Source organism: Lemur catta, chromosome 25 (genome assembly GCF_020740605.2).
Source record: "Lemur catta isolate mLemCat1 chromosome 25, mLemCat1.pri, whole genome shotgun sequence".
NCBI classification, from domain to species: domain Eukaryota; kingdom Metazoa; phylum Chordata; class Mammalia; order Primates; family Lemuridae; genus Lemur; species Lemur catta.
Genome location: NC_059152.1, coordinates 6794274 through 6806694, shown reverse-complemented (window position 1 = coordinate 6806694; position 12421 = coordinate 6794274). Strand labels below are relative to the sequence as shown.

The 12421-nt window shown below is 43.7% G+C and overlaps 1 protein-coding gene across 1 annotated transcript in view; it reads right to left on the bottom strand.

Moving 5' to 3' along the window:
- The window catches only part of DISC1 (DISC1 scaffold protein), a 199878-nt gene extending 188739 nt beyond the window's left edge, over nucleotides 1-11139 (bottom strand). The window contains exons 1-5 of the mRNA XM_045537033.1: nucleotides 11056-11139; nucleotides 10008-10150; nucleotides 7804-7842; nucleotides 3332-3449; nucleotides 138-300 (exon numbers count right to left, since the gene is read on the bottom strand). Of these exons, the coding sequence (XP_045392989.1) occupies nucleotides 138-300; nucleotides 3332-3449; nucleotides 7804-7842; nucleotides 10008-10150; nucleotides 11056-11139 (547 nt within the window). The remainder of the gene's footprint in view (nucleotides 1-137; nucleotides 301-3331; nucleotides 3450-7803; nucleotides 7843-10007; nucleotides 10151-11055) is intronic.
- Between the last annotated feature and the right edge of the window lie 1282 nt (nucleotides 11140-12421).

Below are 12421 nucleotides of genomic sequence, written 5' to 3'. Positions count from 1 at the left end.
GCACCCTGCCTGCTGGTCTTTGGCGGCACATCGGCACTCTAGTCCCACAGCGGGTCTGGAAAACGAATGATTTGAACCTGGGATGCCAGCGCACTCCTCAAAATGCGATCCAGGTATTCATTCCAGCTACTGGTTGCCCAACACGTGATGTTCATCATCCGACCTCCCCATGTCCCTGCACGCCAGCTCTGTTGCTGCGGACTGTGGGCTGTCACGCAGTGTCCGACCACCATTTCGTCTCACACGGCGGGTTGGGGAGGCCTGCTCCAAACCAGGGGCTGCGTTCCCCTCCTCGCTGTGCTACAGGAATAGGAACAATAACAAATTCTGACACCTCGTTGCCCAGTTCAAACCCTGATGGTATCACTAGGTGGCTGTGTGACCTCCCACAAGTTACTTAACCTCTCTGTTCCTCAGTGTCTTTATCAGCAAAATGGCGATATGAACAGTACCTCTCCCATAGGGTTGTCGTGAGCATTAAGCTAACTAAACGCATTATTACAGGTAGACAGAGCAGTGCCGGGCACACGTTGTAAGAGCAATGCACATGTTAGTTGTTATTTGTACGTTGCATACCACTTTGCTACTCATAACGTGCTTTCAGCTACATTGCTTTCACTTGCTGCCTCCCAGGTGACCAGGAATTACAGCTTCCCTTTGACCTCTGAGATTCAGAGTCAACTTTCCAGAAACCCCTGCAAGTGACTAGGCCAAACTCTCCCGACTCTACGGGCCCATGTAGTGGTCTCACCCGAGGGCCCTGCCACACCATACGTCAGGCGTAAGTAAAACCAGGCAGCACGAGGCACAGCTGCACTTAGACCACAGCCAATGGCGAGAAGCGGAACAAAGCTTCACTCCAAGCCCACACACCCTGCTTTGCCTCCCGGCACACACATGGTCCTGGGATCTTTGTCGTGGGGAGCAGAGATCGCTAGGCACTGAGGATGCCACTGAGCTATGATTATGGCACATGCTAGTCCCTGGGGAGGTGAGGTGGCATTGACAATCCCCAAGGAAATGAGCACAATGACCTACAGCCGCCTGTGCCCTGACACTGAGCATCCAAATACAATAGAGCCCAAGACACGCTCACCCAGTGACCTGTTTCTGCCAACTTCAGGGAGCCCCAGAAGGGCTAATGCCATCCAGCGTACACAGAACTCTGCAAGCTTGCAGTGGAGGGAGGAATGGAGGCAGGATTATGAGCGGGTGGTAGAGAAAATCAGAGTAAAGGCAGGGAGGGAGGCACGTACCACTATAACCCTAGGAGATCGGTACCATTCTCATTTTATAAATAACAAAATTAAAGCTCAGAAAGCTTTAATTTGCCCCACAACTCCTGGATCATAATTTGCCAAAGCCCAGATCTGAACTGAGGCTTGTCTGATTCCAAAGCACATTCTCAATCTGTTCCCTTTGCCTCCAAGTACGTATCAGGGCAATAGCTTAAAATGACAGGAAGGCAGAAGAAAGATTTATTTTTCTTCTTTCTCCAAGACAGAGGCCATGCAAAGTTGGAACCAAGAGAAAAGGGTATGATGGGAATGTACAGAAGGAATTATTAATAGGAAAGATCAGGTTGCCACATGCTCTGGTTCAATGGGAACCCCAACCTTTCCCCAGGGTGCTTCACCACCCCAAGACACGCAGCTCCCTGCAGCGGCAGGGCCCGACCCCGGGGAGGGAGCAGTCAGGCAGGGCCGAGGCAGGCGGAGAAAGGCTGATGCTCATACCCATTGAAAATCTGGCAAAATGTTCCCTAAAGAACAAGAAATCCATCCAAAAGGAAGTTAGAGAGAACATCGAATTCTGGCTTCAAGTGCCAAAGGAAAACAATTCAACCGTTTCCTATCTTGAGAATGAATCCAGTGAAATGTACAGTCTTTTGGCTTAAAAAGACTTTTAACTTTTTTTTTTTAATCCAAATACCAGTCACCCAAATAACACTTCTGAAGTTAAAAGAACAAGGCTAAGTGGAAAATAATTTGTTCAAAATTTCATTTCTTTTCGAATGCCTGCGGGCACTTTCGGCCTGAGTAGCCCTTTTCCAAGGCCACTCAACCAAGGGCTCTGCAGTCCCCAAGCCAGGTTCCCACTGCTGCATGCTGAGTTTGCCCAGCAGGAGCCCAGTCCCTGCTGGGGCTCTGGTCAGCTGCACAACAAGCCCAGAAGACCAGACAGGAGAAAAGTGTTTGCCCAACACGGGGGAGGGTATGGGACCACCCAGCTCCTACACCCCCCTGAGGGTCACATGCCCCGTCTCCTGGCCGTGGCCCTTCCCAGAAGGGAGCCCGAGAGGCAAAGACTGTCACACACTGTTAATCCTAACCTCAGAGGGCAGAGGCTGGAACAGAGCCAGATCCGGAGGGCACGTCTAGAACATGCCAGAAGGATTGGAGGAAACCCACATAGGGCAGACCTGAAATCTTCAGGAAGACCTCCAACTTCCCATAACCAAAGACTATTTTTTCCCGCTCTTTCTTTTAATTTTTATATTTTGAGGACCTGTGACCAGCAACCAATTCCTACTTAAATTATCCTGCCTGAAACCCCATCTCTTAGATTTGCTCCAAATCCAAGCCTGCAGTTCAGGAAGGGTCGCGATGCATTCAGACCTAGGAGAGAAACACTTCTCCCTAAAACCTAAGCGCACTCAGCTCCCGAGGGAGCTTTGAGAGGGCAGGAGGGAAGGCACGGAAGGCAAGGGGAAGGCACGGTGTGCAAGCAGGCTGTGAGGGCTGGCCATGAAGGAGCGGTGCTCTCCACGCTCTGAGAAACCCAGAGGTGGCCTCATTCTGCCCATCTGGCCCCTCTGAGCAGCAGGTGCCAGGCTGGTGCTGCCTTCTCCACTCCTCGTGGCCTCCTGCTCCAGAGCAGATCAATTCTAGGGCGGAGGGTGCCTTATTTCCTCTCTACATCACCAGCCTGCTGGCCCTGGTCATATACAACCCCCATCTCCACCCCCATCCAGCTCAGTGAGCTCTGACATTGAAGGGAAGTGAAAGACAGGATGCTGGACGTGGTAGCACACGCCTGTAGTCCCAGCTACTCAGGAGGCTGGGGCAGGAGGATCGCTTGAGCCCAGGAGTTTGAGGCTGCAGTGAGCTATGATCATGCCACACTCCAACCAGGGCAACAGAGCCAAACACTGTCTGGAAAAACAAAAAATGAAGAAAAAGGAGGAGAGATCCTGGAAGAAGAAGAGGGTTTGGGGAAAAAGCCTAGATAGAGTTTCTGCTTTCAATCAGACAAGGAGAGTCCTGGGCCCACAACAAGACCTCCCACGAGGAGGGTGCCAGAAGGCATCAGCTGCCTTACACTGTCTCACTTCCCTACTCAGTCGTGGGGAGAACTGGGCCCCCCGGCAGTCCAACAGGCAGCCCTCTTCAGGGTTAATGGCCAAAAACTGTGCATGCCACATGCAGACTGGGATCTTGCATTTGATCCTGGAATAAGAAAAGGGTACTGGTGAAATCCAAGTAAGATTTAGTTTCGTTCATTGCACCAGTGTTAATTTTTGAGTCTTAATACATGTGCAATGATTATATAAGCTATTAGCTTTAGACAAGCTGTGCTATCTTTGCAGCTTTTCTATAAATCATTCCAAAATAAAAAGCTTATCTAAAAAACATGTACACGTGCACACTGACATGATTTATGGACCTCTATGTTGCAATAGCAAAGGGTACGAGGCAGATTGCCTGAGTTTAACATTGATCTCTGCTGCTTCTGAGTGAATGCGGTCAAGTGACTTATGTCTCTGTTGCTTCCATTACCTCATCTGTAAAATGGGACTGCACCTCATAGAATCGCTGGGAGGATAGATAAGTTTAGGAATTTAACTGCTCTATACCATGCCGGGCACAGAGTCACTGAAGGAAACCAAAATATGCCACCTAAAATAAGCTGTTTTGTTTGGTACATGGATTACTTTGAGCTGAAGGCACTTGAAAAACAGCAAATGCTGGGAGAGGCTCTCTCTGAACTCCCTTTAAATGCCTAAAGACAGATGCCTCCAAAAGGAGTTCAATTGTCACGAATCCCCCTCCCTGGGAGTTTCATCAACCAGAGAGGATGGACTCTGATCACAGGAGAAGGGATGCCACACCCCGACAAACTCTGCGGCAAACTCTATCCCCCATCTATTGTTCTCAGAGCCCGTTCCTAAAAATCCTTTACTCTCCCCCAAGTTGCCTACAATCCCGACCCATTCCCTACGAAGAGGGTATACAAGCTTTCAACTCTCACCACTTTTGGGGGGGATTATTCAGTATTTTTTCCTATGCAAGTAGTATTAAAAATTAATAAATGCGTATGCATGTTCTCCTGTTAATCTACCTGTTGTAAACTTCATAGACTCAGATATGGAACCTAAGAGGGTAGAGAGGGGAGTTCTCCTACCCTACATCACCATTCCATAACTACTGTTACTTTCGATTCAGGAATAAAGACAAGAATATCCTCGAAAAGCAAAGGCAGCTGGAGCCTACACCGTGGAGGGAGAGTTCAACGCAAAGGTAAACCAAGGCAGCCGGGGCCCTGACCACAAGCCTCTTTCTGTATTGACGAGGCTCCTGGGAACCAACATTGATCTGCACGCATGCACACATGCACACACACAGCCTAGCACAGGATCACGTGGACATTCGACCTATGCTCTCCATTGACCAATACATTCCCAACTCTCTGATCCAATTTTCTGTGATCTGTTTTCTCTCCTTTTTATGTCTGGACCTCCTTCCCCCAACTGGAGCAGGTGCTTGAGGAATTTGGTAGCAAGAGATTCATAAACCACGTGGAAGGGAATGCTCTGAAATACATTGAGCTGCCTCTTTCCATTGTGCTATTAATTTTCGTAAACGATTGTCTTTTTCTTTTCATGTAAAGCGCAACTCAAAAATCTAATCACCATCTGAACCTCCCTCAAGAGTGCTGCTGGCAACAGATGGGTGTCTCTAATGAATTTTTTAACTGCTGCCCTAATAAAATATGGATGAACCAGAAGGAGCCCTCTATTAGCTATTATTCCAAAACAACCAAACAACTTAAGTTTCTACTCTTATTATTTCCTGCAAAGAGCTGCAAGCTCTCGTATCCACCCTAACAAAAGACAGCTTTTTTCATGCTAGTCCATCTGTAAAGTTCACAGTTACCTTTTACGTGCCATATTTTATGCGTGGGCTTATTTTCATGGCTTTCTAAATGCCCCACTTAGCATGCCAACTTTGAGATGTGTTTATTAAAAAATGATCCCAAACTGTCAGCATTTCACACATAAGTAGTACCCTGGAGACTGAAGCGTCTTTTGAGTAAGTCCCTACTTTGTACTACATTTTTATTACTAAGAATTTAAGCCCACATCAAAGGTTTCTGCTGCTTTAAATGCCTGACCTTAAAAAAATAATACGATTATAGAATCACTGCAAATGTCCTGCTCTGTGGTCCTCCTAGAAACCAATGGGAAATTCGGTATTTTTTTTTTTTCACATTTCAGTATTGGAACTTGGTGCTTTGGTGTGAGGGAATAAGAAAGAAATCGGCATAATATGCCTCCTATATTATAATGTTCTGCTGCTGTACCTATGGGGGCAGGTGGTAAGCATGACCCATAACTTACCCGGGTCTGAGATGTAAGAAAACATTTATAACAGAATGCAATTGTCTTTTATCTACACTTGAGGATTCTTCTCTTATAAAACTTCTCTAGTCTCACTTCATAGCTTTTGAAAGAATGACAAAATTTTTAAAGAGTAAAATGTAAATACAGTTAAAAGCTTCCAAATGCAGCAGGTATAATTTTTAAGTAAAGTATCTCTGCTATATTTTTCTTATTACAAAAGCCATAAAGGTACATAATAAATGTAGCAATAAATATGTAGTATTCACGGATGATGTTTTGTATTTCTGTGGTATCAGCTGTAATGTCACCTTTTTAATTCTAATTGAGCTTATTTGGGTCCTTTCTCTTCGGTTCTTGGCTAATCTAGCAAGTGGTCTGTCATTTTTGTTTACCTTTTCAAAGAACCAACTTTTTGTTTCATTAATCCTTATATTGTTTTTTTTTTGTGTGTGTTTTCCAATTCATTTAGTTCTGCTCTGACCCTTGTTATTTCTTTTCTTCTTCTGGCTTTGGGTTTAGTTTGTTCTTCTTTTTCTAGTTCCTTGAGGTGTGACACTAGTTGTTAATTTGTGATCTTTCTGTCTTTTCAATGTAGGCATTTAAGGCTACGAATTTCCCCGAGGAATGCTTTTGCTGTGTCCCATAGATTTTGATAGCTTGTGTCACCTTTGCTGTTCAGTTCAAAGAATTTTTTGATTTCCATCTTAATTTCATTCTTGACCCAATAATCATTCAGCAGTAGGTTGTTTAATTTCCATGTCTTTGTGTAGGTTTTAGTGTTTCTCTTGTGATTGATTTCTAGTGTTATTCTTCTGTGGTCTGAGGAGACACATGGTATGATTTCAATTTTTTCGAATTTTTTGAGAACTGTTTTGTGCCCTAAGATATGATTAAAAAGTCCAAAAACAATAGATTCCATTGTGGATGCAGAGAAAAAGGAATGCTTATATGCTGTTGGTGGGACTGAAAATTATTAAATAGTACAACCTCTATGGAAAGCAGTATGGAGATTCCTTAAAGAACTAAAAGTAGACCTACTTTTTGATCCAGCAATCCCACTATTGGGTATTTACCCAAAGGAAAAGAAGACTTTTCATCAAAAAGACATCGCCACTCAAATGTTTATTGCAGTACAATTCATAATTGCAAAGATGTGGAATCAACCCAAGTGCCCATCAATTCATGAGTGGATTAATAAAATGTGGTATAAGTATACTATGGAGTACTACTCAGCCATAAAAAAGGATGAATACCTTTTGCACAGTCTGGACAGAACTGGAGACAAGTCTCCTAAGTGAAATACCTCAAGAATGGAAAAACAAACACCACATGTACTCACTATTAAATTGGAACTAACCAATAAGCACACATGTGCACAGAAGGAAGTAAAACTCAGTGGAAATCAACTGAGGAGAGGAGAAAAAAGGGGAGGAGCAAAAACCTACCTAATAAGTACAATGAACATTATTTGGGTGATGGGCACACCTATAGTTAGGATTCAAGCATTACAAAAGTGATTCATGTAACCTAAAACATTTATACTCCCTTGATATTTTGAAATTAAAAAAAGCGAGTTTGTTTAAACAGATTAATACCTTATGGGAGATGACAGTGGGGAATATTTAGGATATTTAAGAGAATAAACTGTTTTCAAGTACTCATTTACATTCAAACAGTAATTATGAAGAATTCTTGTCTCTTCTCACCTTTATAATGCCTCTTCACTATGGAATCGTCTTGAACAAAGCAATACATTCTACTGGTAAGAATAAGTCTCCGGGGATGCTTTGATGCTTAAATATCTGAAGCGTGCTTTGGTTATATCAACATGTATTTGCATTGTGGAAAGCAACTAAACAGCTACACTGAACTCCTTTTGAAAGCTTTTGTACCCAAAGTGGCACATTTTATGATTTTTAAATTATTACAATGAGATGCCAGTGTTTTTACCAGTCACTACGGTCAGATAGATAACACATGAACTGTCAGAGCAGGGCCATCTGCCAGAGGAGGCGGGGACCTGGAGGTCCTGGCTGCTGTCCTCAGGGCACGAATTCAGAATATCGTGATCTCTTGCTCTTAGGTATCTCAGCCAGGCACACACCAGCACGGAGCTAGGTCACCGGATCGGTCAGAACCAACCATGGGACAATCACTCAGCAGTCCATGGCGGTGCTTACTGAGGAGGGTGCGTCCTCTGGTCACAGAAGTCAAAGGAGCTAAAGGGGAGAATCCCTCAACAGGGACACCCTGGACAGTGACATTGCCTAGCTCCACTGAATTCGAGTCACCCAGTGAGAACCGGTCTCCACAATCAACTCTCCATTAGAAAAGAAAACTAATGCTCAGCATTGCAGGGGTGACAAGACTTTTAGGAGACAGAGCAATGTAGTCGGGAGAGTTCTGAAGTCAGACTGGGTTTAAACTCACCTCGACCCCTTCTAGCTCCTGACTTGCTAAAAGTATAACTTTTCTAAGCCTCAGTTTTCTCATCTGGGGAAAGCTAGTTCTAATATCTTCCCTGCAAGGTGGTTTTAAAGATCTGAGATCATGAGCTCATGGTCCCCTTGTGGCTTGTGCTCTGTGCTACTTGTCCACACTGCCTCGTCCCAGCACAAAGATGGTCTCTGTCTCCTGTCCTCAACCATGACAGCAGGAGCAAGCATCTCCCCCACGCGGAGCCACCTGCCTGCTGGAAAAGTTCCTGCTGCCTCTATGATCCCCGGGTTCTGGAAGGTTCTGTGTGAGCAACACGTTCGTCCTCTTTGGCCTCCTGCTTACAGCTCCGTACTGCCCATCCCTCTCTGCTAGAAACCTTTGCTCAGACAAGACCAAAACGATGTATTAGATGTCAGTTTTCTTATTTACAATCACGTTCCAATCCTGCCCTTCCTGAGGTTACACTACTGTCACCTTGGAGTGTAGGATGTTCACAGACAAGTCCTGAGTTACTTCTGTAGATGATTAGTCTCATCTGCTGTGTATAAGGTTTACCAGTTTAATATTCAGGGAAGGTCTTGTAGCTAAATGAAAAGGTTAGATCTTAATTCTGTCAGTTCCCGTGTGGGTGATCCTGACCTTAGCCTGTCCATGCCTCAGTTTGCTCATGTGTAAAATGGGGAGAGTCCCCATAGCTTGAAAGACTGTTGTGAGGATACAACAAAATCAAGCACATGTATTTTTAAAAAACCAGAGCCCGCAGCAGGTGACGATAACGCTTCATAAATCTTAGTCCCTTTCCCCAAGTTCTTGTGGGCACCTGAAGTCAACCTTGGATTCTAATAACACCTTAGAATTTTCCTGAACAGTCTTTTAAAAGAGGTAAGAGAGCTATTAAATTTTCTCCCTTTTTTCCTCCTTTGTGGGGGGACAATCTGTTAATCAGTTAAAGTAATGTTATTCAAGAGTCTGCGTTAGACTTAGTTTTGGAGGAGGGGTTTGTCTTGTTTTTTTGTTTTATCTTCCTAAGAAAGGAAAATGCAGTAAAGAGAACATAAATGGGTAAATAAAAAGGCATACGAGTCAATGGAAATTCCCAAACTATCACAAAAATATCAGATAACCTGTAAGCAATTTCTAAGAAATATAAGAAACTCATGAAAATTTTAATAGATCTATATTTTCCCCTAGAGTTACAGAAATCCTCTCCAAGTACGTGCCCTGACCAGACATTACTTTAAAAATCTCCTCATTTCCCTTCAGGGAGAGGTTCAAATACTCTACACGCTCAAAATCATGTCCCCCTTTATTTTCATTTACCTTTTCAGTCTTTGGGCTATTTTTCTCACCCTCCAGCAACATCCAAAGGCCTATTTTTCTTTTTTAAAAAAGGTCTTTAATAGCTAAAACAAACGAGATAAGTCTGGTTTTCTCTAGAATGAGCTTTAACCCTTGAGTTAGCGCTCGCTGAGGGAATAGAGCTTCCTTGGTACACAGCTTATTTTGAAATAAATGAGGCAATGCTGGGTCATAAATTGGCTTTAATTCACTTAGTACACTGAAGGAATGTGAAAATGAGATCGGCCAATTGCTGCAGTGGTCTTTGAGGAATCTGGGAGGACAAGGAGACACGTCAACAAGCTAGAAAGACGCACGTATCTCCCCGTGTTCTGAAAAGGGGAACAGGCTGTGGCTGCAAATTGAAGGCCAGTGGTTTGCAAACCAATGAGCGTGACACAGATACCAGACGGGACTTCTGCAGATTCATAAATAGGGTTATTTGTGAGCACTTACAAATGAAAAGAGCCTACAAGGGTTTATTGGAAATAAAACATGTCAAACGAACTTTATTTTATTTAGACAGGAAATAAGAAAGGGGAAAAGACAATAGGGAGCTCTGCTGTGTGCCAGGCATGGTAAATGAGAGGGAAGATGGAGTCGTTACTGTCTGGATTTTACCAAAAGGATCTGAGATGGCCTCTCCCGAGTTCCCTGCACACAAATGGAGGGTGGAGGCACGAACAAGTGCCAGAGGGAGGTGGATTCATAGCCCATGAATGGCAGTTCCAGGCCAAAGGACTCTAAATCCTAAAAGGATACTGGGGAATGGGTGTGAGTGTAAAGGGAGAGCAAGAGGAGATCTTTGTCATTTTGGAATAATTCTGTTTCTTGATTTGCATTAGTGGTTACAAAACCCTAAACATATGCTCAAGCAACATAGAACTATACACACACATTACATTAGGGTCAAATTCCTGCTTTCGATATTGTGTCCCACTGGAGGAAACTATGCAAAGGGTCTGCAGAACCTCTATTATCTCCGACTTCCTATAAAACTATAACTATTTCAAACTCAATAAAATTTTTTTTAATTAAAAAAAAATGCAGGGAGGGTCCCAGCTCCCTGACGCAGGGCTCTTTCATTGCCTATCCTATGAGCAAAATAACTCCCCTGCAGCTCATCACAGTTAGGAGGGCCGAGGAAGGGTCACTGAAGGTAAGAAAATATTTAAGCCTTGATTCTGCAATTTAAAAAAAGGTAAACTCCAAAGGAGTCAGACAGGCTGTAAAGCTCAAGTGTGCAATTTAAAATTTTCTTCCTACATCTCTTGGCAACCTTTGAACTGCCCCATATTTATCCAAACCGAAGAGAATGAGACCTCTGTGATCCTCTTGGGTGCCTTAAAGTTAATGGAAATAATCTCACTAGTTCCTCCTCCTTTTAGGGGACACTAGATCCCAGTTGTCCTGTAAGGACATCCTTCAGGGTATGGGCTCCCATGCCCCTGCGGCCAAGCTATGCAAGGCGTTCATGGCAGGAAAGCCAGATGGTTTATTCACCATGAAGGTACAGCATCTTAGCTACATTGTTCCAATATTTGCCTGGGAATACATAATCATTTCAATACAAATTCCAGGAAGCCCTGAGGGTTCAGAGCACAGCCATTTTGAATTTAACAGGAAAGAACTATTCCATCTGGGAGAATGCTCACCAACCGCAGCAACCCCCTTGTCTGGAGCTGGCCCTGACCTCTCCTCTCCAATTCTCCGGGTGTCCAGTTCTCCTCGGAGCCCATTATGACTGGGTGAGGCTGAATGCCTTTTCCTTTCCCTAAGAGCCTTTCATTTCATTCTGCAAGCTGGCGAGGTCACAAGTGGCATGGATTGAAATGGTTGGGAGATCCTACGCCATCTTGAGTACACAGGGAGGGTGGGCAGAGAGGATGGGCAACCACATACCCTGTGTGTCTTTGCTTCTCTCGGCTTCTATTGCATCATACCACTATTTGTTAAAAGACAACATTTTTATGTAATGATAAATAAAATGAGATTAGATATTTGCTGAGGAAGGTTTCTTAGCTGACACTGATTATCATATTTTATTTATGCACCAGTGAAAAGTTCCCACGGCCATTTAATTAGATTAGCTCTAGAATTTGCCATATTTCTCTCATAATTCCATCTGTCTCTCTTTATTAGCCTGGTCTTTAAATCTTTCCCTGGAGAGATTAATTCTGTGCAGTACATTTTTTTTTCCCCTCTTTTAGACAAAACCGACATGACACAAGATGGCAGGCATTCTACACGATACAAGAACAACTCATCATGGCTTTTGCTTTCATATGACATGAAAAGCTGAGGGGTTGTAGTTAACAATAAACTCAGCAGTAAACAACGTAGGTAATGCGGGCACCAAACATAGGCATTGTCTAGGCTTGGGCTGAAGAGAACTAGCATTCGGACGAAAAGAGGTAGAGACCTACTGCTCCCTGTCCCACTAGGACCACATGTGGACTATTCTTTTTCATTTCCCACACCACCTTTTAAGAGAAAACAGCCAGAAAGGCAGTTAGTCTGTTATGGCCTTAAATGGGAACAAGAATTCTTCTGCACCCACAGAGGCTGATTGAAGTGGAGCCCTGAAATGTGACCAGGAATGGGGGTCCCAAGGAGGGAAAGACGCGAAGGAGAAGAGGAAATCTTGGAAAACTAGCTCAGAAATCATCAAGAGGACAGGGAAAGCAGGAAAACTGTTACACAGTTGACCCTTGAACAACACGAGAGTTTGGGGCACCAATCCCCGCACTCACACAGTTAAAATCCACATGCAATTTTGACTCCCAAAAAACTTAACTACTAATAACCTACCATTATTAGACTGGAAGCCTTACCGGTAACATAAACAGCCGATTAACACAGTATGTTATATGAATTATATGCTGTATTTTTGCAATAAAGTAATCTAGAGCATAGAAAATGTTATAAGGAAGAAAATATACATTTGCAGTATTGTACTATATTTGTACTGTATTTATTGTATAAGTTTACATTGTCTGTTTACAAGATGAATCCTCTGAA